The sequence below is a fragment of the Artemia franciscana genome, unplaced genomic scaffold (genome assembly GCF_032884065.1).
Source record: "Artemia franciscana unplaced genomic scaffold, ASM3288406v1 PGA_scaffold_131, whole genome shotgun sequence".
NCBI classification, from domain to species: domain Eukaryota; kingdom Metazoa; phylum Arthropoda; class Branchiopoda; order Anostraca; family Artemiidae; genus Artemia; species Artemia franciscana.
In genome coordinates this window covers 484,056-510,202 of record NW_027062626.1, presented here as the reverse complement: position 1 = coordinate 510,202, position 26,147 = coordinate 484,056, and the positions used below count along the sequence as shown (strand labels likewise).

The 26,147-nt window shown below is 36.6% G+C and overlaps 2 protein-coding genes across 9 annotated transcripts in view; one reads left to right on the top strand and one right to left on the bottom strand.

The window, feature by feature from the left end:
- Window positions 1-2,114: 2,114 nt before the first annotated feature.
- Window positions 2,115-14,576, bottom strand: LOC136041289 (uncharacterized). Of its 3 annotated transcripts, none has more exons than XR_010620998.1 (5): window positions 14,490-14,576; window positions 11,789-11,957; window positions 8,216-8,286; window positions 5,413-5,597; window positions 2,115-2,585 (listed from the first exon to the last, which is right to left on the bottom strand). XR_010620998.1 is itself a non-coding variant. In XM_065725899.1 (5 exons), the coding sequence occupies exons 2-5, from the start codon at window positions 11,869-11,871 to the stop codon at window positions 2,576-2,578; spliced, it is 384 nt and encodes a 127-aa protein (XP_065581971.1). In that variant the 5' UTR covers window positions 11,872-11,957; window positions 14,490-14,576; the 3' UTR covers window positions 2,115-2,575. The 3 variants fall into 3 exon arrangements, 2 of the variants coding, with proteins under 2 accessions (XP_065581971.1, XP_065581973.1); XM_065725899.1 differs by having other exon boundaries at window positions 11,754-11,957; XM_065725901.1 differs by lacking the exons at window positions 11,789-11,957; window positions 14,490-14,576 and adding an exon at window positions 14,234-14,396.
- A 9,622-nt stretch (window positions 14,577-24,198) lies between these two features.
- The window catches only part of LOC136041303 (protein CLP1 homolog), a 59,380-nt gene continuing 57,431 nt past the window's right edge, over window positions 24,199-26,147 (top strand). Inside the window, exon 1 of one of the 6 annotated variants that reach the window (XM_065725927.1) lies at window positions 24,199-24,238. The gene's annotated coding sequence lies outside the window, so the exon portion shown is untranslated. Of the gene's footprint in view, window positions 24,272-25,408; window positions 25,984-26,147 lie in introns of those variants that run through there. The other 5 variants (XM_065725923.1, XM_065725926.1, XM_065725924.1 and 2 more) reach the window with 5 other exon arrangements.

Genomic DNA, 26,147 nt, shown 5'->3' with positions numbered 1-26,147 from the left:
AAAATAAAAGAAAACGAATTTTGCCGAATAGTTTGGATAAGAGCCTCCCAGGAAGTCGAGACAATTTATGACTTCTGAGGATGGAGGGGTCAAGCCCACTCTGTGTACGGCCCTACAGAAACACTTGCAGTCTATATACAAAGTTGGGAATGAGCAGTGTTTTCAGTCTATAACAGTAAGTTCATTATCCTTACTTCACAAAACAATACATGTTTTTCAGGAACGTTTGTTTTTCGATGAATAAAAATCTGTTTTTACTCGGTCGACTTCGCGTGAAAAAGCTTATTTCTAAACGCATTCATGTTGCAGTTATTATAATGCAAGGCCATTTGTTAGAGCTCTGCTCCCTTTCTCGGTAATTTGTTAGAGCTCTGCTCCCTTTCTCGGTAATGAATGCGTTTAGAAATAAGCTTGTGCTATATAATGGAAATGTAAAGATTGTGGGTGGGTACTGATGCCTGAAATTTGTGTTATCCTGTTGCAAGGATAAAGGAAAGGAAAGAGCGAGAGAGAGAAGAGAAAGAGAGAGAGAGGGAGAAAGCGAGACAAAGACGGAGAAATAGCCTAGCAATGCTCAATGAATTAATTATCTAGAGCTACTATAGTTCATGAATCATATTAGCATGCCTCTGAAGTCGGATTCTTCATTGCAAGAAATCGAGAAAATCTGGAGCGTGGACGTAAAAATATGAACACCTTTACTTTGGAAGTTGGTATCTCAACTTACACAGTGAATTGAATTACCCAGCGCCACTTAAAGTACGAAGTTTTTTTTTACTCGCGTCAAAGGACAAAAACAAGAGTGTGGATGTGGAAATGTCCTTTAATTTGAATCGGTGTTAATATGACAGCATAAAAATTCGTGAGCGATCAAGTAATTAATGGACAATCTGGTATCACAAGCATCGAGCTGGAATCACTCTTATCTGATATTTTAGACAGTGTGAAATTATTGATTGAGCAATTTAATCTGTAAATCTATAAAATGGAAATTCGCTACCCATACTTACCTCACAGTTCTAAAACCTCATGTTAACATATCGATAGTTAATTTTATTCTTTTTAACTTTTTTCCTTTAATCCAATTTAAATGATTTTTTGCTTTAACTGGATTCTAGAGTAAAATATTTATGTGTATTATTCATTTTTCTTTTATTTCGTTTTCTGTCTTTCTTTCTTTAATTGTGTATATTGGTTACATAGCTCTATCCGTTATCATCCTTTATGCAACTGACCCAGAAGTCTTCTGAGCCAAAATCTTGCTTTAAACGATTTTTTTTTTGTCATTTTCAATAAAATTTTCCCGAGTCGTTAATGTTTTGCTTGGTGTGATATTGAGCAAGAAAAATGACGAGCAGCATCTTAAAGTTACAATTATTATTTTCTTATACGAGCGACGAGCTCGTCGCATTATTTAACGTCGCTATGGTTTACACATTGGTGCATCCTCAGTAGTGTCAATTTGAAGGGGGAGGGTCTTTACCTCTTTCCTAGATTTCTTGCCACACCCTAGCTTTTGACAACATCTTTTTTTTGTATTTTTACTCAAAAATCTTTTTTTTCGTTTTTTTTAATTGAAAAAACGACGCCATTGTGTATACTCTCCCCCCATCTGACTCTATTTTCACTTTCTTCTTAAAAAATCAATCTTTGTTATTAATAACACTCTGCTTCATCAGCCTAATTTCTTCGTAGATCTCGAGATACACCTTTAAGGCTTGTCAAGACGGTTACATAAACTATTATCCATTTACTGATAGAATTTGAGAGATGCAATTAAGGTTAAGAAAATAATATGCTAATACTGTCCCCCATTTGATAAAAAACATTTAAACAAGATTGGTCATTTTAATTTCCATGGATATTTACATTTAAAGGGAGGCTAGTTTGTCAGTGCTCTCCTTAGAATTGATTCAGTTCATCTATGAGCAATGGTTAAGACAGCCATGGCAACGGACACACCCAAGGCTCATTTTCGCAAGTAGTTTTTCTTTTGAAAATTACATCTACTTTTGAAAAAGAAAAGCCTTTTCCACGTGATTAGGTCGTTCGAAATACTCAATGCAGATAATGAATTTCTAAGTATTATAATTAAAATTACCAACTGACCATAGTTCTCATATATATCATTTATATATTCCTCGAGTTGTTCTCATTCTCCAAGAATTATACATAGATAGAAACACATAAAAAAGTAAAATAAAAAATTTATACATCAAAAGGTCAAAATATAAAATTCTTTTATAGCTTCAGCTCAAAAGGACTGCTCATAAGTCGATCTCGTGTTTTCCGAAAGACTCAGGATTTGACTCCAAAGCCAGTTGCTTTAGTGACAACCAGTTTTTGACTACCATGTTTCTATACTTCTTCAATATTACATTGGAGCTGTCATTAAAATACAGTACAGATATCGAGCTTAGTTTTGTTGGGGCGCAGCATGGTCTTGGAACTCGAGATGGATTTAAAAGATGTACTAGAGTTTGGACAATAGCATGATTTGTTGCATTCATGTGAGCATTTAGGGGGAAAGAACAGTCTCCATTGCAATAAAATGCAGCATAGCCTTCTGGTGCAATTATTCATTCCTAAAAGAAAAACAACTGTACTGGACCAAACATCAAGTTTGAGTGGTTATAAAGCAGTATTTAAACAATATTTAAACATTGAATAAATATTTAAATGATCAACATTTGAATCAATATTTATCATAAATCATCACCCATAATCAATCATGAATCATCATCATGAATCAATATTTATCATGAATGAATCAATATTAAAATTAATCATGGGTACAATATTTAAATTAATCAATGCAAGAATCTGTCGACTCCCGAAATTTAAGTGATTAAATCTGAATCATTATTTCCGGTTATAGTTCCACAAGGCCAGCAAAATTAATCTTCCAAATCCAGGATGACAGAAACACATGAAAGGGAGTGAAGACATCCCATCCGGTTTCTTCCACCAGTTGGAAAAAAATGGAGATAACGGAATTACACAACAGTTTTACCCCAGTTTTGTTGACTTTAACACAATTTTACTTTTGTTTTTACCGATCTCTACCAGAATGTCAAACATAGCCAGTAAAAACGACCAGCTAGTCAATCAGACCTATTGCCCCTCCCCAAACATATTGATTTGTGACTCTTTTGTTTGGGGCAAAAGTAATATGAGATGACACTTAGTTAAATTTATTACTGAATACTGAATGAGTCCTAAGTCTTGAGATTCAGGTGAAACAGAGTTAACATAAGGTTATATTAACAACCTAGTCTGTAGAGTTAATACAGGAATTTGCCCACCGGTTTCCCCTGGTTTTAGAAGCTTTATTTCTTATACAATATTTACTCTTGAAACTGTTCGTTTGAAAACAAGATAAAAAGTGCCTTACCCACCCCCCAAAAAAACTTCCTGAAAGTTTCAACCTTACCATCCAGCCTTTAGACAAACGAGGTATACTTACCAATCTACGGATAAAATTCCTCAAATTTTAACAGAATGTACTGACTGTACACAATCTTTATAAAAAGAAATTCTAAATTGCCTTCAGGCTTCAAGCATATTGAAAACAAGTGTATTCTTTTGTGAGCATCCAAACTTTGAAGAGTAAAACTTCGAAGAAATATTAGCTTTAGTTACCCGCCAGATAAAATAACATGAATGTTTTCAGATCAGCGATTGGCTGAGCTTTACAGAATATTTTCAATTATTTAAGGTAAAAATTTTCTCTGAAAATTTGGAGAAGCCAAATATTTTCAGGACCATAAGTCAGTTTCGTGGCTTAACTTATAGCAGAATACCGGGGAAATTGAGTTAAATTTAAAACATAAGGTCCAAAATTGATTTTCAAACCCTCCGTTAAAGCATTTTTGCCATAATTCGTCTTCTAAAAGAAAGTGTGGATGCCTTTGTTTTATCTTCAAATTTTTAGAAAGATCCAAATTGTATGATTTCTGATATTTATACTTTCTATACAAAAAAATAAATAAATAAATAAAAAATCCAGAAAATGCCAGCATACAGTCTACCAACATCTATCTATATTAAGAGATAACTTGCAAAAACTCCAGACATAAAAGTAGAAGCTCAAAACATCAGTGTTAAGCCAACAAAGAAAGTTACAACCCATTGCCTAGAGCAAACACTAGATCACTTTTGCAAAATGAAGCTATCTATTAAGCTCTGGTAAAAATTGTTTAAGAAACTAGCTATTAAACAAAAGAAAACTTTGTTTGCAATATGATTGGACAAAAGTAATATAATATCCGTGAAAAAAAAATACCCGGAATTATGAAAAAAAAGTTAGTTTTCCAGTTTCCTGCAATCTCGGAAGTGGTGTGCCATAGTTAATATTGATATATTGGATTATATGTCAACATTGAATATCAGAGTACTAAACTAAAATAATACAAAATTTAACAGAAAAACGGGTATAATTTAAACAAAACAGTGGAACAAAATTATACCTGTTTTCTCTCTCTTAAATTCTGTAAATAGCAGTGTGGTCTAAGAATTCTTACTAACAAAAAAAATATTAATAAATGTTTTTGCAGATTTCTCTGGTCTTACTGATTATTTCTTTAACTGCAAGAAACAAGAGGAATAATTTCGTTCGGATAAAAAGAAAACAACAGGTAAATCATAGCCAGGAAGACACAAAAACATTTATTTGATAACTCATATACAATGATTTCGATAAATCGATCTACATAGTCTTTCTGTTTATCTCTGTTCCTTCCCTCAATTCAAAATTTGAGATCCAATAGACATCAAACACTCTTTGGAAGTGTTGACTCAGTCTCCGAAATAATTCATGGAGAATGGTTGACGTGCATAGCGTCCTTTTATCTAAAAATCTACGCATGTCGCTCATTAGAATACACTATGACAAATTTTGACATATTCGCAGAGCGAGCGATCCTTGTATGCTCCTACTTGAGAAGAAGACCGAAATTAAACATGATTGCAGTTTCTAATATTAAACTGACATTAACAAGTACTACCAAAAGAAGAAAAGTAGGGAAGGGGGTATGTTTAATCTTTTGTCCAGTAGAGTGAGTGGTGTCTGGTAGGGAATTTTATGGAGATGAAAAATTTCCTACGGTGGGGGAGACACAACTATCACAGAGGTGACCACGTGTTGATGAAAATGTAGATGGGTTTGTCATTACGAATACTTCAAAATAGAAGGCTTGTAAATACAGAGAAAAGGGAAACTAAAATAATTAAAAATAGAAATTAAAAATAGTAAATGAAAGTGGAAGTCCAGAGAAAATCAGTTGACGATATTTTGGCATCATAGAAGGTGAGCATTATTTTAGTAACATGTTTCCTTCAGCAAAGTAATCTCTTTTTGCTACCTTACCCTTACCTAATTGAAGGTGAGAAGTTGAGAACAAAAATTTTTACCTTGGAAATTCACGTGACGCCATCCCTCTGCCAAACCCAGCTAACATCACGGGTACAAAAAACAAGCAGATAATTGCGATGCGCCCCCGGATGTCTTTGATGGTTCGGAATACTCCATCTGGGTAGTTGTTCACACCCTGGTTGATTGAATCCGTCTCCTCCCGATCTTCTTGAACGCCATCAGCCTTGAAAAAAAAACGAAACTTCTAAAGCAGAGTACTCGGGTACACTGAATCTGATGGAGTGAGTTTTGTCAATATTCCTTGAATTTTAGGGGTTTCCCCCTATTTCAAAAAAAGTAGCGACAGTATAATACCTCCGACAACATCCCTATCCACCTAACACTTTTTTGAACTTCTTAAAGGCGCAGATGTCCGTTACATCACAGGGAATGTTTTCTAAAAGATACATGTACATGTTAACGTCATTGAGAGGGGGGGTGACTACTTTGGTTGTTAACTTATAATTTCTTTGATTCCTTAAAAAACCCTGCTGGAATTCTTTACTCCATGATTTCTTTAATCGTTAAATAATAGAGTTTGAGGTGTTACTACGTAATAGTCTTTAAGAAAACTTCGAATGAAAGTTCTTTGTAGAGTTTTGTTTAGTTCTTTTTGTAGAGTTTTATCTCTCTTTGTTGTTTATAGAAAACTTCGAGGACCCACCAAATCAGTTTTCTTTGGTTCTTATGTCATAGGATTTGGTTTTTACCTAATAGTGCTTAAAAAACCCACAAGGGCCAACCAGATCAGGATTTCTTTGGGTGTCAATGGGAATCGAGTAATTTTCAATTGTCTCCAAAGGGGTATAAAAAGAGACGAATATTGAACGAACTTCCCAATCAGTCTTCCATTAGATTCTGAATGTACACACAACAAGATTTCCTAAAAACTTATATGTCTCAAAGACGTCCAAAGGTAAGCCTCATTTTTTATACCCGCCCCCCACCAAGAATAAAGTGTGCATACCCGAATTTAACCTACCGAAGATCTTTTTATTAGATAAATACCTTCAACCTCATGCTATGGCATGATTCTCTCAGACACAAATTAATAAAAATATTTATCCCGTCAAAATATTCTTTACTGTAAGAGTATGACTCGTATTAAATCGCTTTCAATCGCCGTCCATCAGCAACCCAAAATTATATAAGCTTTATAAACTATTTTGTAAACTATAAATAAACTATACACTATATAAATAAATTTTTATAAACTATAAATTATAAACTATTTTGACTCGTTTCATTTTCAGCGAGCAGCATCTATTTGAAAAGGAGGCTAAACAAGCTATTAGTCGTTATTTAATCGTAAAAAAGAAGCAAATATTCAAGGGAAAAAGTATAATATTTTCGCTTAGAAAATATTGGCTTAAAATAATATTAATCTATACATCAAAAAAGATATTCACATCGAATACTTGAAGCAAATTGGCAATGTTGGAGAGTATTTTATGGAGGAAAGGCTTTTTGTATTTTCATTGAAAATGCAGTGAAATGACAAATCCTTTCACCTTAGACTTTAAAAATAGATTTCGTGCCCCTGTATTGTCGTGAGCTGACACCGCTTCATCACCTTAGTGTAGTGAGGTGGAGTGGACAGTTTAATCTGATGTGACTTTGAGAGAGCAATAAATAGGAATTTTGCGAACACTAAGGAATTAGAATTTGTAAGGCTCAACTTTTTTACAAGAATATTGATTCAACTTTTTTATTACAAGAATTTCGATGATATGTTTGGGGACATGGGTAGCTAGGCATGAGCCACTAGAAGCTCAAATGCAAAATAAATGTGAAGAACATATTTCCTTTACTATACTATAGCAAGAATAAAAAACACAAAGAAAATATTTACGGACGGTAATATTCACTAATTCAAAACTTTCTGCCTTACTAAGATTAAGAAAGTTTAAATTCTACTTAGAGCAAAGGATTACACATCATTTACTATTTTCTCCTTCCTCTATAGAGGGCAAGGAGAGGAGCCGCAAGAACCAGCACTCTACGCAGAGAAGATACTGGCCCTTCTGCAGTCCACCAGCAAAGCAGGGAGAAAACTGCCGACTCAAGACCTTCAATTACTGTCTAAGCTGAATTTTCAATACTCCCCATACAATACCATGATGACGTGACGAGTTGCTTCTCCTTTGTACAAATTTTTGTATAGTGATTTTTGGTTAATAAAGTCAAGGGCAATAAATTTAATTGAAGTTTATTAGATAGTTTGTTTTGAGTTACAATTTCATATCGACTTATGTTGGATTTCTGCATTCAGGTTAGTTTCTAATCATTTTTTAGTGTAATTCCTTTAGTGAGTAAGTTTATAATTCTTTTTTAGTTTTAATATAGCTCTTTAACTTTAAAAAAAAAATAGTTTTTTGTTTGTTCTATTTCTACTTAAAAAAAAATAAGCATTAATCTTTGCAATACAAGTAGAAAGTATTAATAGGCTAAGTATCCCCATAATCAGTCTCAAATATCAAAATGTAAAGCACCCAGACTTTGAAACAATTTGAAATTTTATTAATAAAATTTTCGATTGGTTTTACGAGTAAAGCTCAATGGAAATTATAGAACGCTTAATTAAAAGTGAAAAAAAAAACTACATAAAAATTGAATATATTAATTCTTCAGCCACCATGAAACAGTTAAATTTAATTTTTCACTGCAATAAGAACCAAAAAATAAACTTAATCTTGGAAGCCACTATAATGCCAAAGCAATTATAAATCCATAAGAAATCCAAGCAAACCGAAATTTTACAATTACTCGGCCCCCCAAAAAAAGATCAATTTTATTACTCACCAGTGGTATGGGTTCTTCAAAGGAGCACCATAAAAAGCAGAGATCGGCTGTCCTCTGCCAAAACCTAGTAACTACAAAAAAAAATCGTTTTTGAGTTAAGTATTGACGGTCAGTAATTCAGGCACGGCGATTCGAATGGCGTGATCAGAATTTTTCCATCTGTTATAGTTTATTCGGACAAACCTAGTATCTACAGGCACGAAAGACATTTTCCCAAGTATCCCACAGCCAAAACCTAGTCCGTACTTAATACGTAGCTCAAAACCTGGTATCTACGTTTATATACAATTTGACGGCTGAAACTTAGTACCTGCTAGAGGTATCTGACTTTAGAAACCTAGTAACTACCGTTCGAGATGTCGTGAGCATCACCACATGAATCAGCATCATCAATATTGACAAGAAAAACAGCATCATCAATAATGATTAGAAAACAGCTTAAGTTTATGTTTTGAAAGATGAAGAGAGCTGGAACCAGCAGAGGGGAAACCCTTGCAAGGCTTGCACTGGAGATAGCAAAAGAAAAGAAATTTGGGTAAGTTTAACACCATAATTTTGACTCAGACTGAATGGAGTTAAACCATAATGGCAAGAAAGGGCTGAGAAAGGGTAAAGAGATCTCCAGTCTGTTGTTTTGATTTATTTAATGACTCTTCTATACTGTGTGCTTCCAGTTACTGATTCAGAAAAGATCCAGTCAAAGTTCAGGAGTACAGGACATGAGGTTAAAACCTGGTTCGAAACTGGGCAGCTAGTGATACTATTTTTACTCATTATTTACCTTGATCATTGTGTAGGCTAGTATTTTATATTTATACTACTGACATTTACCAAGCTGGCTCCAAACTGGTACTATAAACGCAGGACACTTCTTTTCCGGCACTGACTGGAGTGAATGGTACTACATGCACTATAACATTATTTTGCATGCAAATAACAATCAAATGCAAAACATAATCTATTAAGTGCTATTTCTATTTAATTTCTATAGGAACTTCTTTCTGAAACAAAATATTCTCAAATATTTTTTTTTCAGACCCAATTTGCCCTCCAGCAGCGACTTGTCAGCTGCAAATTTCGAAACCGAACCCCTAATCTGCAATGTAACAGAACCAGTCTTTCATCAACTACAACCCTTGGTTTTGGATGTTACAGAACCAGAAATTTATTCAGAAAGAGCGGGTAGAACCGATGAAGGTCAAGAGCAAGAGCCCTCCAGCAGTGACTTGTCAGCTGCAAATTTCGAAACCGAACCTCTAATCAGCAATGTAACAGAACCAGTCTTTCATCAACTACAACCATTGGTTTTGGATGTTGCAAAACCAGAACCAGACATTGATTCAGAAAGAGCGGTTAGAATTGATGAATGTCAAGAGCAAGAGCACATCGAAAATCCCTTTTCTGACCAAAACAGTTGCAGTGAAAGTAACACTAAAAGGAAGAGGAACAGAAGCGAAGAGAGCAAAAAAGAAAATAATAAGCGGAAACACCCACTTATTGAAGAGTTCCGTGATATGTCCTGCAGCTGCAAGAAGCACTGCAAAGCGTTTGACATTGAAGCTAGAAAACAAGTCTGGGAAAGTTACTGGGCAGAAGGCTATGCCTCCAGAAGTAAATTCTTAGCTGGATGTATCAGACTAGAGCCTATAAAAAGGCAAACTGTCCATGCTGACAACGAAAAAGGAAAGATGTTCAAACGAAATGAATCAAGGCATTATTACCTACCAAAAATGGAACAGAATGTTGTGGTAAAGCTAGAGGTTTGCAAGAAGATGTTAATGAATACCTCTGGATTCAGAACTGATTCTCAGTTGACTGAACTCTGTAAAAAGGTAAACCTTGGTCTTGTCAACCAGCATGTTGTGGATAACAGAGGAAAGAAAGCACCTCATAACAAGGGGACTTCTGAGAACCTCGAGCAGATTAAGAACCATATCAATAGTTCCGGTCCTTCTACGCCCCATTACCGTCGTAAAAATGCACCAAACATCAAATATTTGCCATCTTCTTTGACCCTCAATATCATGCATCAAGATTTTTGTGAGAAATTTCCAACTTTGAAGGTCTCTCTTGAGACATACAGACGCCAGGTAAAGATAATGAACATATCATTGAAAATGCCAGCATGTGATGTTTGTCCTGAGTGTAAAAAAGTACAGTATGGCTGAAAGTGTTGGAAATGACATAGAAGAAATGGATTCTGACGATCACGAAGCATCAAAGAAAAAAGATTGGGAGAAACACATTGAACATGCTAGGAAAGCTACACATGTCTATCAATCAGACGCAGCCAGCTGCAGCAGCGATTCTGGGAAAAGTCTGTTTGCTGTGGATTTACAGAAGGTTATTCTACTTCCTGATATGCCTGGAAACAAAGAGGCTATTTTTCTTAGTCGGCTGGTTGTATTTAATGATACCTTTGCCCGTGTGAACCAGTTTGACCCAGCATCAGTAGGAAAAGGTCATTCTTACTGCGTTTTATGGCACGAAGAACTGAGAGGCAGGGCAGCCGAGAACATTGTTGACGCTTTTTATGCTGTTATTTCGTCAACTTCAGAGCGTGACATTAAGGATTTCGTATTTTGGATGGACAACTGTACTAGTCAGAATAAAAACTGGATTTTGTACACCTCACTTGTTCAGATTGTAAACAGTTCAAACGGACCTCAAATTGTGACACTGAAATACTTGACTAAAGGTCATACTCACAACTCTGCTGATGGGGTCCATGGCAACATTGAAACTAAGATGCGGAAAAAAGGGAAAGTGTACGATTTTCCAGATTTTGTGGAGTGCGTGTCAACGTCAAGAAAAGGACTCACAGCTTTGGAACTATGTGAATTTAGGCAGTGGGTTTCACGAAAGCGAGCAATGAACAAAAAATGTGTACTGCCAAAGTTATTAAGCATTGTCGAAGCCAAGTTTGAAAAAGGGTCCCGCTTACTCTACTATCGTACAGACTTTGACGAAGATATGGAGTCGTGCGACTTTCTGCAACCAAAGTTTGACATCAAACGTTTGCCAGAGGTTAACAGAGTTCCGAGAGGGATACTTAAAGAGAAGAAGGATGCGATTGTCAAAAAGTTGTGCCCCATGATGCCTAAGAACCGGCAGACGTTTTGGAAATCATTACCAGTTTCAGAATCCATGGATCTCATTGACGACGAGGATGATCCCTACGAAGAGGAAGAACAGTTCTGTGACGAACGAAGAGAAAATAGATAGTTTTGTTACTTTTGTAATGCAACTGCTTTCATATACGAAAGATCCCTTTTTTTAAAACTCCATATTGTGTAGATACTAGGTTTTGGCACTGGGATACGTTGGCAATCGGAGTCGAAAAGCTCCACCAGAACCTAGTATCTGCAATTTCCCAGGTTTTAAAAAATGTACTGGATTAAAAAATATATCTGATTGAATCGCTAATTTTTCTAAATATTTTAGGTAATTTCCCATCTTTTCTTCTCTTCTCATTGCTTCAGGAAGTAAGAAAATCAGTTTTTTGCATTTCCTGAAAAATCATCCGAAATGCAGTTACTAGGTTTTGGCAGAGGACAGCCAAGATCCACTAACACCAAAATAGAAAACACCAATGAAGGTATTATTTTAACAAACGGATGACTGGAGTAACTTATGTCGGCTTGTTTAACTAACATGGCTAAAAAGCCTCCAATCGCTCCAATAGCCTTCACATAACCAAATTGCTTCCAAATTACATTCTCTCCGCCATGAGGTGTTTCTTCTAAAAATAAATTTACACAGTAAATAATAGGATTATTTCTGATATACTACTAATAAAGTAAAACCAAAGAACGTAGAAAGCTAAGGAAATATAAACCTTTGCCTCTTCAAAAGAAATTAGGAAATAAAGAAATTTCTTCTTTATTAGTCCAATACCTTCTTTAAATCGTAATAATGAAGAGGCTTAATAACGAAGGATTCACTTTATATGTATGTATTTATATACAACCCTCAAATGAACAGTAGAAATGATATTGTAGAGTAAGTACATGATGAACAAAAAAGGAGCACTAAATTAATCCCTCTGAAATGGTGACAACCACAACGTTCCAAGACCTGATTATGTTTTTAGAATTTACCTTGAGGTGTATTAAAGATGGCGCTGATACAACATAGGTCCGCATGCTAAATGTCATATGTTGGGAGCCAAACATGGTTTCTGAGTCACGATGTGGCCACTCCTAGCACGTTTAACACCCGACTTTAAGATACTTTTTATGGACATGAGATCATTACTTTAAAGGAACAATGTTTAAAGGAGCATCGGGTTAAAATTAAGATTATGACCCGGGTGCAAGGAAGACAATTGCAACTGGTCATCTTTAGGCAATATTTAGTATTAGCCAATTATTATGCTCTAAAAAAACTTAAAGTACCTATTGTATGTGTTATTTTTCTTCGACAAGATTAGGAAAGTAATTGACATCGATTTCCTTGTATATTTTCTTAAATGCCTTCCCACATAGAAGTTGAAGGGCATGTTAAATATTCCAATTGAACATACTTGAAAGCAATGCACACATTCACAGTTCTGGTTCAATTTATTTTGTTGATTAGTTCTCAGAGAAGAAAAGAAAATAGACAGAGAAAAGCGATAGTTTTTGAAAGGAGCCAAGAACGCCACAACTTCATAGAACGTCACAAGAACACACTTCATATTTTAGTCCTCCTTATAAGAACCTACTTCATTTTCTTTAAGTGATCACTGACTAAACTGATACCAAGTTTTATTGAATTTGAATATATTTCCATTACTGGGCTATCAATTAAGTGAATATACCACTCAATTGTTTTTATGCTTTTTCTCAATATAACAGTTGCTTAAATCTAAAATTTAATTTTCAGTCTTTTATGGACCCTGAAAGATGACACATTTTTCTCTTTTTATTTAACTAAGAAAATTGTCAAATATTGGTTAAAAGCTTACTATTTGATTATAATTCCATTTGATCAATGGGCTTTGACTAGCCTATGATCCAATTGAGTTGAGAATTTACAAATCATCTTAAAAATTGCAAAATTTACTTCAAGCCATTATTGTTCTTGTTTAACCTGTGTACCCATACATTTAAAGGTCTGATCATATCAACAACCAGAAAACACATGTGGAATAGGCCAATATTATTTGGACTATACATTATAGTGGATCTAAAGTTGAAATGTATAAAACTACAATTATTAAGCATATTGCAAATTAAGAATTGTTTCTTTTTCGTTTTTTAAATACAAAAATAAGAAAAATGGGTAAATTTCTAGTTAATTGACTTCTTGCTATCTCAGAAAGGGGGTAGGTTAGGAAAATGGAACTTTCAGGGATGGGTCTACAGGCTAAAGTATGTCCAAGGAAGATATTTTGAAGTACCTACCTCTACTACTGCTCTATCTGGAGGGCCCTGACCTTCAATGACCTTAAAAAATATGTGTTATTAAAGTGAAACCTTGCAAAATAGATCTTCTGCTAGAATAAAGTACAACAAAATTGTTTCCAGCTTCCCAACTTATTACTTTTTAAAGATATGCAAAAACATTTCAGGGTCCATAAAGACCTTACATTGAAATTCAAAATAAGTTAAAAAAAATATTATATTAACAAAGGGCAAAAAAGGCATAAATTAAAAATAGAAAGGGTTATGTTTTATTTTTAGAAACATATTTTTAAAAGTAATTCTAGTTTTGCTTCTTATTTGCTATCTTGGAAAGGGTTTAGGTTAGGAAAATGAAATGTTCAGTGGTCTAAAGAATCTAGGGCCGAAAACATAGGCCAATTCTTGGAAGGTATTTCTGAGCTTCTATGGGAACGCTCTTCTCATTTCAATGTTTTAAAATGTGCCAGCTTGACAGATCTAAAAGCATTCTGGTAAAATTCTAATTTAGTGACTTTTGGCTATCTTGAAAAGGGGCTAGTTTACAAAAATCCCCAAGTTTCATTTTCCTAGCCTAACCCCTTTCCAAGATAGCAACAAGTCACTAAACTAGAATTTTACCCATTGAAAATACCTTCCCCAGAGTATAAATGTGTCACTGAATTCATTTCTGAACGTTCTGATCCTCTGGGTCAGCTGAATTGTAACATGGTAGTGCCTCATCTTAAATTTTACAATAGTCTAGGCACATCTATAAAAAGAGAATCAGTTCTGGCTTGAATTTGTCGAAGCCTTTAGAACTGCTTCGAAACAAAAAAGCAACAACTCTAAAGTGTTAATTAGGCTACAAAACAATTTCTAAACAATAAAACCTAAGTAAAATAACATACAGCTTAATCCAAAATCAGTTCACACCCAATAAACTAACGACACATTATTTGAAACAACAATCAAGCCAGATAAAAATTGACTCAAATCATAAATTAGAAATAGCGTTAGGGGAGGAAAGTCTAATTGTGTTGCGAGAGCAACACTTTGGTTTTGTCGTGTTTTTTTTTGTTCCTAGCACCCCGATTTCAGCTTATTCCTAGAAAGTGGTAAGGGTCTAACCTCTGCGGTTTTTACGGAAAGTGTGGACCTTAGGCCGGATTGATGAATATGACTTTACATTTTGGAAAGCTTCGTAGAACTCTTGCCTGGGGCCAAAAAGGATGGTTTTTGCTTGTCCTTGAGCCAGAGCCTATAGTGTGTGAAGTGAAGAGGAGTTGTATAGCCTATGTCAGAGAGGACTATCTGAAGTTATGCAGCCAAGCTTTCGTTTCATCAAACCATGTTTCTGCTTTCGAGTGGAAAACTCCGTTCTAGCAGGCAAGCAGGCAGGCACCAGTTTCAAATTGAAGATGGACTAAAATCTATAAGTGTTAAATATATGCGACAGTTACCCTGCCCCACAGCCAATATATCTTCTTTGAGTGATAAATAGAAAAATTTAGAGAAGCAAAAAAGCGGCATTTTCCCACGGGTCCGAAAGTGCTGCCATCTATTGTTTCTACCCATTTCTGTTCGTGATTTCAGCTGAGTTTATCATTCGGTTTTTCGCACTTGGGATTGCGGTAGAGAAATGGTATCAGATGTGCCTCTTAAACTTTAAAAGTTCTCTCATTGCTAAAGAAATTAGAGTTTATCCTTTGCTCCTTTCTAAGTGATGACGTTAGAAAGTTGGCCTACGGCAAACAAGTCAACTTTTGAACTAAGACAGATAGATTTTTTTTTTGACGGCAGTCGATAGCTTTTGATGAGCTGATCAAAGTATATGTCATCCATTTTTTTGTACAAAAATTCCTTCATGAGATATACCAGTTTGAAAGTTTAAAGGGGTTGACAACTTCAGTAGTAAGGTACACACTGAAACCAAAAATAGGCCGATACCAATTGTGAGACATATAGGGCAGTTTTAAGCAACAGTCGGCTGGTAGCTCATAATCATCCTCGGCAATGAGGGGTTCGCAACTCTTACTAGTTGGTGTACCTATTTTTTGTTTCCGTTGTATTTGATGGTAAGACCAATTTGGTTCCAGTGGTAAGACATGTAGGGGACTTGTAAGTAATAATCGGCTGTAAGGCTACAATCATCTTTAGCAATGAGGAGTTTGCAACTTTTGCGAGTTGGTGTACCTAGTATGTATTTTAGCATCCTTACAGATTAACAACTTCAGCGTTTAGTCGCAGCGAGGAAACAAAACCAAAGTGTTGCTCTCGTAACACTTTACTCGGCGAAGCCGAGCAAAGGTTGCCGCAACACCTCACGTTGCCCATGCAACGTAGATCTAGTTTGTACTGAAGAAAAAATAGCTACTACAGAAAATACGCGAATGAGTCGTCAATGTGGATCGAACGCTTGCCACAACCCGTCTTTTCTTACCTGCATTTAAATAAAAAACAAGTTTTTTTCAGTTGAATGTAAGGAGCAACTTTAAATTAAATTAACAGAAATTATTCCATAAATAAAAGGGCATGTCTCCTCTTCAATACCCCTCTCTTCAGGATTGCAATTTAACCACTTTTGAAAAGTTCCTTATTCTAATTAAACATTCCTTGTGTTTCAAGTGTCGTTCTTTAAGAATTGGGACAAAAGGCCAAGTTCTAGCGTAAAGAACAGAGTATTGAGGAGGAGACAGCCCCCTTGTATACGGAGCAATTTCTATTTGTATTGACTTTTAATGTTGCTGCTTACTGTCAGCAGATAAAATTGTTTTTTTTGTTTCATTTCTGTTTGTTTTTCAAATGATGTTTGGAAACTTAACTGCCCTACACATGTATCATCCCCTCTTGGAAAAATTACAACATGGATTCTCGCAAAAACAATTCTCTCCTCCCCTGGGAAATTACCCCTGAACTATTCTAACATCTTCGAAAATTCCCCCAGAAGATTTCTCGCTCGTGATTCTGCCTGAAAATTTTTCTTTAGTATACTCTCATTCATAAGTTTTCTATTTAATGTCTGATCTTTTTTTATTTATACCAAAAACCCCTCCTATTGGAAAGAATTTCCCGATCATCCCCTCCCTTTCTTCAATGGAAATCCTCTACCGCAGAGCATTTTCAGTGGAGAATCATTCCGGATGATAATATTCATGGAGGATTTCTCTTTTGGAAAATCTCCCTCCACATGAAAATTTCTCAGAGAATTCTAACCCCGCTGAATGTTACCCTGAAAAAATCTCACACGCATATTTAGTTGCCACAGAAAAACTAAGATAAATAAAAAATTTCGTTTATAAGTTTAGTCAACTTCCCCCCTCCCCTTTTAGATTTCTACTTAAATGCTCATCGCTGAAACTCCACTCTCAACGGAAAATTTTCCTCGAAGGAAACTCCTCCCCCCCCCAAAAAAAAAATAATATATGTACTCTTTCCAATAATATATACTATGCGTTAAGAATGGTCAAATTTTACAACTTGCAGTCCTTTCCTCATGGTCTGAGGGGTGCCTAAAGATATAGCTGTCGGACCTTTCAACTATGTTGAACAAAATGGCTATCTTAAAATTTTTATCGGCTGGCTCTGGGGACTATTGGGCCTTGAGGGGGGGGGGGGTTAGTTGCCCTCCAATCTGTTTGGTCGCTTAAAAAGGATGCTAGAGCTTTTAGTTTCCTTTTAAATAAACCCTTTCCCAATCTTCTGTAACAGTGGGTTTGGTAAGATAACGTCTAGGAAGAAGAAGAAAAAACAAACGAACATGCATCCGTGATCATTCTTCTGGCAAAAAAATTAGAAAAAAATCCACATTTTTCGAGATGGGAGCTTGAAACCCATTTAAAAGGGTCTCTGATACACTGAATCTAATAATTTGATTTCTATTAAGATTCCTTAACTTTTTAAGGGGTGTTATCACCCTTTTCCAAGTATCGAGCAAATTCTTGAGACTCGTAGGCTATGTTTGGTAGCTCCAAATTTAAAAATGAACATTATGGAAATTCCGTTTTTAGAGTTTTAATTACAATTAGGCCGAGCTGTTCCTTACTTATAGTTCGTTACTACTAACTGCTTGGAAAACGCCAGTTGGGAATACCCAATAGAAAATAAAACCGAAACTGACTAACTAGTCTTTTGGCTAGTGAAAATCTTGACTGAAAAAGCAAGACACTTGAAAGTTGACGCTTCCACTATCCAGATGGACTTACCTGTTAATTGGGTTTAGTTGTGGCTCTACAAAGTTTTCAAAAATACTATCTATTCGACAAAATTTCCAATTTACAAACTAAAGAAAGCAGTGAAATTTGTTTGTTGTTTTAAAGCAATGAGCGATAATTTAATTTTGACACTAAAACCACTAGCCAGAAAAACTTTCAACACATTTTCTAAATTCACTTTCTAAGTATTTTCATAATTAAGGGTGCCTGCACATATTTTCATGACAGTGGTAGGGTTCTAAACTTTTTTCTAAGGAGTATTGTGGTTTGGCAAAGCTTTTTGTGCTTTCCAGAAAAGTATAATTTTCTCACGAATATTACGCGATGCAGCACTTTTTGTTAATATTTGGTGTTCCAAACGAACCACAAGTCCCCCGTCCTTTTTTTCCGTGGACGCCCAAGAATTATTTTAACATTTACAGCCAGATTGTAAAATTTTTAATCCTAAAACATTACAGGGCCAAAACTGTCAAGTTTATCAATGTGGTAAAATTCAAGTCCACTGATGGGTTCCCAAATTAATTAAATGGATGAACTGGTTAATTCCCGCTGCTGTTTCTTCTTTTGTAATTATGTAAAGGAAGTGTTGTCTTGGGACAAATATATAAAAACTTTACAACGTTTTAATAGTGTTGGATTTGTTTCATTATAATTACTGATTAAAACATATTAAACACCCCAAACGGTTGCATTATAAAACCAGGAAAGACCGAGGAAAAGTGTATATGCAGTTATTAGTATTTCGTATAACAATTATTTCAGTGAACCGTTGCCTTCATAGCCTATAATGTGTTGAAGGTTATTTTATTTGGTACAAAAAAAAAGAAGAAAACTGTTTTCATCCTTTAGTAATCTGAACAGATAAGCTTTTGAACGCGGCTTCTACCTTAATCACCTATCTCGTCACCTAGGTCAAGTAAAATCTACGCTAGGTGGTGGAAAGTGGGTGACCCCTCGATATTGAGGCATTTTATTTTTAACTGCAATGTATTTTTACTTTTTGGGTAGGCAGAGCCCATCCTGGGCTCTGTCTACCCTAAAAGTAACCGAATAAGTGTATTGTAATTCCATTCCCTGTCTACTGAATAAGTGTACTGTAATTCCATTTTGAATTGTGTTATATTGAATAAACTTCTTTATCCTAGGTGAACTTAGGCTCACTTTTTCCCCTAGAAGCCTTAACTATATTTCAGAAACATCCTTCCTCCCAACGTTTGATAAATAATAAAAACGAAAAGAAAAAACCAAAAACCTGTAGCTGGTTACAAAATACACAAGATAATAATTTTAAAAAAATATGAGCTTAAACATTAGAACGATGATCATACAGTTCGTACTTTAAACAGTTCAAGTACTTTAGATACAATACAAGGGAGACTTAAATGCCAGTAATTACTTGCAAGGTCCTGTGTTAACAACGAGTTGTTTAGGAAGCTTTCTGGCTTTATTTTAGCCAGCTTCTAATCATTCTTAAGTGAGGGACATCTCAACATTGCTGTGATTGGTTCTGATAAGTATTCAGCTAACTCTTTTAACAGTGTTTAATGTTGGCTCTGAGACTTAGCAGCTCTGTTGGCATCAACCTATTTACGCTTTTACCTTAAAAATTACCTTACATTGCCTTAAATCACAGCTTGGAGTGAAATAAGGACTTTGATCCTGTTGAATCACTTTTTATGATGACGGTTGCATACATGGTTGATTAGATTCTGATGGAAGATTCTGGTGCATCCCAGTCAAATCTCCACGGTTTGTCATTCCACTCAGCATCCAGACGGCGTTTGAATACATCTGTTGATTCAGGAGAAACAGTGTTCTCCTTGAGGTTGTTCTAGAGGTTCACAATCCGGTTCGAGAAGAAGTTGCATCTTGCTCCAGTCTTTGCATGAAGTTTGCGGATTTGTTTTGGGTGTCCTCGTGTTATGTGAGAGAGGTTTATCTCCAGGAGCTCATTTTCTTGATTGGTAGAGAGGAGTTTGTGTGCCTGGATCATATCCCCAAGTTTCCGCCTGTAGACTAAAGAGGGGAGGTCGAATTCCCTCAGCCATTCACTGTAGGGCTTGTTTTCCATACCGGCAATCAGCTTACTGGGCCTTCGTTGGACTTGCTCAAGAACTACCTTGTCCTTTTTGAATCGAGGGGTGTCCAGGATGGTCCCCACCTCCAAACGCGGTCTTACCAGTCCTTTATAGAGCTTGGTGATTGCATGTCTAGTTCTGCTGGTAATGCTGTGTTTAATTATGCATAAGGCTCTGCTAGCATTGGCTGAGATCTTCTGTGAGTGGGAGCTGAATTTCAACTGGGAGTCTTCAGTAACTCCAAGGTCTCTCTCCTTCTGAACATGCTCCAGTATGTGGTGAGTCCCAGGGTTTTGGGTCATTAGATATTGTTGCTGGGGGTTATTGTGTCCAAAGCGTATGACCTTGCATTTTTCAGCGTTGAATTCCAGCAACCATCTTTTGACCCAGGAGCACATGTGGTTGAGATCAGTTTGGAGGGATTGACGGGCAGAAGGGGTATTAGCAGGACCTATGAGTTTCGAATCATCCGCATAGAGAGTGGTTTCATTACTGGTGATAAGGGCTAGCTCATTTACGTATATAATGAACAGGGTAGGGCCCAAGAAACTGCCCTGGGGGACCCCACTGGTGACTTTGACTTCATTAGAGAGTGCGTCACTGTTTGGTCCAGTGGTCACTTTCACTTGCTGCGTTCTGTCCCTCAGAAAATCTTGGATCCAAGTGATCACTTCTGGACTAAGAAACAGGGTGCATAGCCTGTGAATGAGGTAGCGGTGACAAACTTTGTCGAAAGCTTTTGCTAGATCCAGCAAGATTATATCCACTGGTACTCCTTTTTCTAGTAGCTCAGTTACAAGACTATAAGACTCAAGATTTTTTGTATCCACTGATTTCTTAGAACGAAAACCATGCTGGCTGGTGCTGATGAGTGAGTTAGCCTCAAGATGGTTAATGATGCGTTTGTTGACAATTCTCTCCATGACCTTGCATGCCACACTGGTAAGGCTGATAGGTCTATAGTTTGCTGCAGAAGTTTTGCTGCCCTTCTTATGAATTGGGATGACTATTGCCTTCTTCCAATCCCTTGGAAGCTTTCCTTGTGTTAGCGACAAGTTAAATAATTTTACCAGGGGCGCTGAAATAGCAGGGCTTAGTTTCTTCAGCAGTCGTGGACTCAGATCATCATATCCAGTCGATTTGCTGGCATCAAGCTCCTCAAGCTGTTTGGTTACTTGTTCGAGTTTGATTGGTGAGTGTAACTTTGGGAAGGGAGTGTGAGCCTGTTCTGCTGGTGGGAGGGTTGATTGGAGGTCACCCTTAGAAAACACTGAGATGAACTGCTGATTCAGAAGGTTAGCTTTTTTGGATGTGCAGGAAGAGACTGAGCTGTTATTCTCCAGGTCTGGTACTGAGTGTCTGCCTGGTTTACGCAAGGAGATATGCTGTCAGAATAACTTGAAGTTTTCCTTGACATTTTTGGCCAGATGTTATTCGCAGTTTACACGTTTCTTATGTGTAACTACGCGTTCACGTTTACATGTTCACGTTTCGTAGTTACACGTTTGTGAGTTTCCGCGTTTCTTTTCTGAGGAGATTCCTGGTGATTTTGTACTTCTCGTATACGGTTGTTGCTTTTTGTTTCACAAACTTCTCCCAAAGTTGTTTCTTCCTATTGCATAGATTCTTGATTTTTGGGGTGAGGAAAGGTAGAGTTTTTGGTTTCTTTTTCCATGTCACGATGGTATGATTGGCTTGGCTCTCGAGTAGGGTATTTTTTAGGATTATCCATGAAGCTTCCATATCATCTGAGATAAGAGTTTCCAGATTGGCATATATTAGCTCTTCCATCATCATCTTGTAATTAGTAAAGGATTGCTTAGTATATTTTGATGGTTTGGAGTTGAGTTGTATAGATGAGAGGACTGGCATGTGGTCACTTGAGCCAATTGGACTGAGAGTCTGTGTCCTGATCACCTTTTCTGGATCATTGGTTATGGCCAGGTCGAGTGTTGAAGGATTTCGTCCCAGACGCATTCTTGTGGGCACGGTTACTGTTTGGTACAGAAAATTATCAGCAAGGACTTGAATTAGTGGGTTTTGTTCAGGGCTTGACCTGGTCATACCTTGGCCATCTATCCAGAACACGCTTGGGAGGTTGAAGTCCCCTGTCATGAACAAAGTTGCCTTTGGGAAGTTGCATAGTTTGAATTGCGTCATTTCAGCAATTGCTCTTTGAGACGACTGCTGGCATGGACTACTGGGGCTCCTATAAATTGAGCTTAGGACAAACATCTCGTTAGGTAAGGACAGGGACACCCAAGTGGCTTCAACCCAAGGTAAGTAAGAATTAGGGACAGAAATTTCTCTTACCTGGAATTCATTGGAAGCCAGACCAGCAACTCCTCTTCTGCAGTTTGGATCGGACAGATTGCTGAAGATGTTATATCCAGTGAGGCAGATTGAGGCTTCTGTCAGTTGAAATCAAGAATTCTTAGGGCTAATTTCTGTCAGAGTTGCAAAATCTATATGACTTAATTCGAGCACTGTTGCCAGTTCTGGCGTCTTATTGGTGATAACATCGACGTTAGCTATCATAATATTTACAAGTTTTCGGGTGTGTCTAGGCAACTTTTGGTTATACACACTATTGTTCTCATTTATAGTTGAAGTGGGTGAATTACAGCTGAGGTAAACGGAGCTGCTATTGAGGGACAATGCAGAGGGGCATGGGGACGTAACTGTTAATTTACTGTTTTTACTTTCACACAAGTTTACTGTTACATTGTTATTATCAGTGCTGCAGGACCTACTATCGTCAGTTGGATCGGCGCTTTCATTTGTGAAGGACTTGAACGAATAAGGGCTGGACGAATAAGAAAGTTCATCAATACTTGTTAGTTTATCAGAATTCACTTTGTCACTATTTACACTATGTACAGGGCTAGCAAACGGAGCAACTAATATTCCATGGTCTGGTGAGAATATCTCCCACCCGGGCACACAGAGTGTTTTGAGACGATCTTTCCGCGGTTGATAGCTAAGTTCGGCTCTCCTAGTTCAGTTCGGCGTCTGAGGTCAGCGGCTAAGGTTTTTCTTTTCTCCCGGTCTTCTCGTGAGGCATCTGCTCTAAACTGAATTTCTTGACGAAGCTCGTAAGATCTTTGTAGAATGCATTTTTTCATGTTTAGGTTTTGGACAGTAAAAAGAATGGGTGGGGGTCTGCTGTGGGTCTATTCTTGATAGCTTGCTCCTGCTTGTCTGATGAGTTGCAGAGTGGCCCAAATCTTGTTGACAGGCGGCGATTGGCTTATGATGCATCTTACATTAATAATGTTTGCGTTCAGAATTTTGTATTGCTCTGTAAGATATTTCTCAATGAACGCCTTGTCGCTATTTATTCCTAGCTGCTGGGGTACACCATAAGCAACTTGGTTAAGTTTCCTGCAATCTCTGTCTTTTTCCTGTCTAAACAGTCTGCGGACTTCGTCTTCGAGGTGGGAATCAATGGCCTGTTTGACCTTGGATGTTTCCTGCAGCATTGCTGCTTCGACATGCTGTTTAATTTCTAGGATAGTACATTTTTCCGTCATGTTTCTCTCAAGGTCGTCGACACGCTCTTTGACTTTATCTATGCTTTCGGTGATATCACGTTTATGTTCCTCTACCACTGCTTTAACTATGTCAGCGATAGCCAAAGCACTTGGGACCTTGGATGTTATAAGGCTCGAGATTTCAGCTAATGAAGGGGGGTCTGCTGATGTACCAGAGTGCTTACAAACCGGACAGTACTACTGCATATCTCCAATGGTTGACATCTTTCTAAAGAGTTCACACTCTGGGATGGACATGTTTATACATTCTATAAACAGCCATTTTTCATATCCATCTCATAATACGGCTTAGATTCTGGCTCAAGACCTTGTTTGCAGCCTGCACAAAAAGATACTTTTTTAGACTGGATAATTTCCGCTTGCGATCTCGTTTAGGAGCCATGTCTGTCACGCAATTTTTTGGATTCACGCTCTTGTCGGTTTTTTTATTTCTTTCTTATTCTGTGGCTGGCGTAAAGAAGATTGCAGCACGAATAAAGATGCAGCGCATATGAAAAATGCAGTGCGAATAAAAAAAAAAAATAATCACCGTCTTTAAATAATTACTGGATTGGACCTGTGGGAAGTGCAGATACCCGAATCGCCTATCCCCAGCAGTTTAAGGACAAATATCCAGCCGGTACCAATACGGCCGTTCGTGTTCGTTATCGCTCTCTTCTGCACAGGTTTATCCAAATGAAGAAAATGAGCGGCTCACTTTACGGACTCTGTGGCTTTTGAAAGAAACAAATACTTCGCAACTCCAGTTGGCAGTACTGTATAGTTAGACCGTGAAGAAGAAGAAGAAGCACAACTCCACAAAATAGGAAAAAATGCAAATAATAATAAAAAATATTTTTATCTCACAGTTTGTTATATGTTTATCCAGGGTTCAAATTTATGCAGCCACATGGGAAATATTTCACTGTTCATATTATTGACTTACAAATGAAGTGAACATACCACTTGATGCCTTTTTATGTACTTTGCAAATTTAAAAGCCTGATCAGGTGCTGCAAACAAATTTTGGTCAATGTTGGTATTACTGGAATAGGCCTAATTGTTTGGGGTCATTAAACTATAGTTAATAGATGCATTTTTACTTTTTAACATATTTTCTCTCTTGCAAAACTATTATGGTGCTATTCCAGTTCAAATCTTCTTGTATTTATACATATAGAATTGAAATCATTTCCATTTTGTTGATTGGAAATTTGAAATTGCTAATGTTTTAAGACCAAAGATTGCTCTTTGGCCTTTAGAGACAATTTTTTGTTAGGTTAGGTTTGCAGTAGTTTTGCAAGAGAGAAAAGATGTTCAAAAAGTCAAAATGCATCTATTAACAATAGTTTCATGACTCAAAAAAATTGGGTCAATGTTGATATTATCTGAACAATTGTTTTGGGTCATGAAACTATTGTTAATATATGCATTTTGACTTTTTGAACATCTTTTCTCTCTTTCAAAACTACTGCAAACTCACTATTTTGGTGTTATTCAAGCCCAAGTATTATTGTATTTACACATATAGAATTGCAATCATTTCCATTTTCATTGATTGGAAATTTGAAATCACTAATCTGTAATAGTTTAGAAACAAATTTGGGCTATATATTTGCACATTAGGAGGGTGGGGGTAAAGCATAGCATAGGCTATTTTAAATATGTAAACTAACCATTGCTGTATTTAATATATGCTATGCTCCCCCCTCCCTAATGGGAAAATATATAATAACTCCATAACAGTGAGTTTGTGGTAGTTTTGCAAGAGAGAAAAGATGTTCAAAAAGTCAAAATGCATCCATTAACAATAGTTTCATGACCCAAAACAATTGTTCAGGTTCTATCAACATTGACCAAAAATTGTTCTGGTAATACCAACATTGACCCAAATTTTACCCCCACCCTTATATTTACAAATTTAGGGTATGTATTTGCACCTTAGGGATATGTGCCCAAAGTTTAAACTTACCTCTCACTTGCATCTGAAATATACAGATTAATATACTTGAAAGAGCATAAAAAAGGCTATGAGTAGTCACTTTATTAGCTAGTCAATAATATGAACAGTGAAATATTTAGTGACTTAAGAACTACCCCTTGGACAGTAATTTGTAAACAGTGCAGACTCACAACTTTTCTCAAAGATGTGAATCAACTAGGCATACTACCAACTGCTCACTAGAGAACCAAGCCACCTAGACAGCTTTGTACACTCTTTGCACTCCTAAAACTAGAGTTCTCCTAACATTTCTCAACTCCTCAAACTAGAGTCAGATCAAATTAGATATTTAAGGATGACCTCTAAAGGAGCAAACAATTGTATATATTGGACTTAGTCAGCTGCCTGATCTAAGTTGCAGCAGTACCTAACAACCTGATAAGAGACAATCACATCCCATTCTATGATATACAATAAACCATATTTGCTAAATATAAGGCCAGATTGAAACACGAAGTAGGCTACACTATTGTGCAAAACTCCTATATAGGAAACTCACAATCACTTGGCTTGAACAACAAAGAAAGCTGTAGGAGACAGCTTTAAATACTCATCTTCCATCCCAATCTATTCAAAGTGTAAGTGTTCCATCTTCACTTAACAGTCTTTCTCTTACCCTGTCTCTCTACACTCTAGGCTATACACCGATCTATCTCCCACCTTTTCATCTGAGGTATCTCTGAAATCAGTCTTGGACCAGTAATTTTGGAGCTGTCAGGTCTGATTCTATTATGTCTACTTT

Excerpts from the sequence above, each read along its gene's own strand:
- LOC136041289 (XM_065725899.1), bottom strand. The coding sequence starts at position 11,871 with ATGTTAGTTAAACAAGCCGACATAAGTTACTCCAGTCATCCGTTTGTT. Across the intron at positions 8,287-11,753 it reads CTGTCCTCTGCCAAAACCTA|TTACTAGGTTTTGGCAGAGG; the intron begins GTAACTGCATTT and ends TTTTTTTTGTAG. Across the intron at positions 5,598-8,215 it reads TTGAAGAACCCATACCACTG|GCTGATGGCGTTCAAGAAGA; the intron begins GTGAGTAATAAA and ends TTTTTTTTCAAG.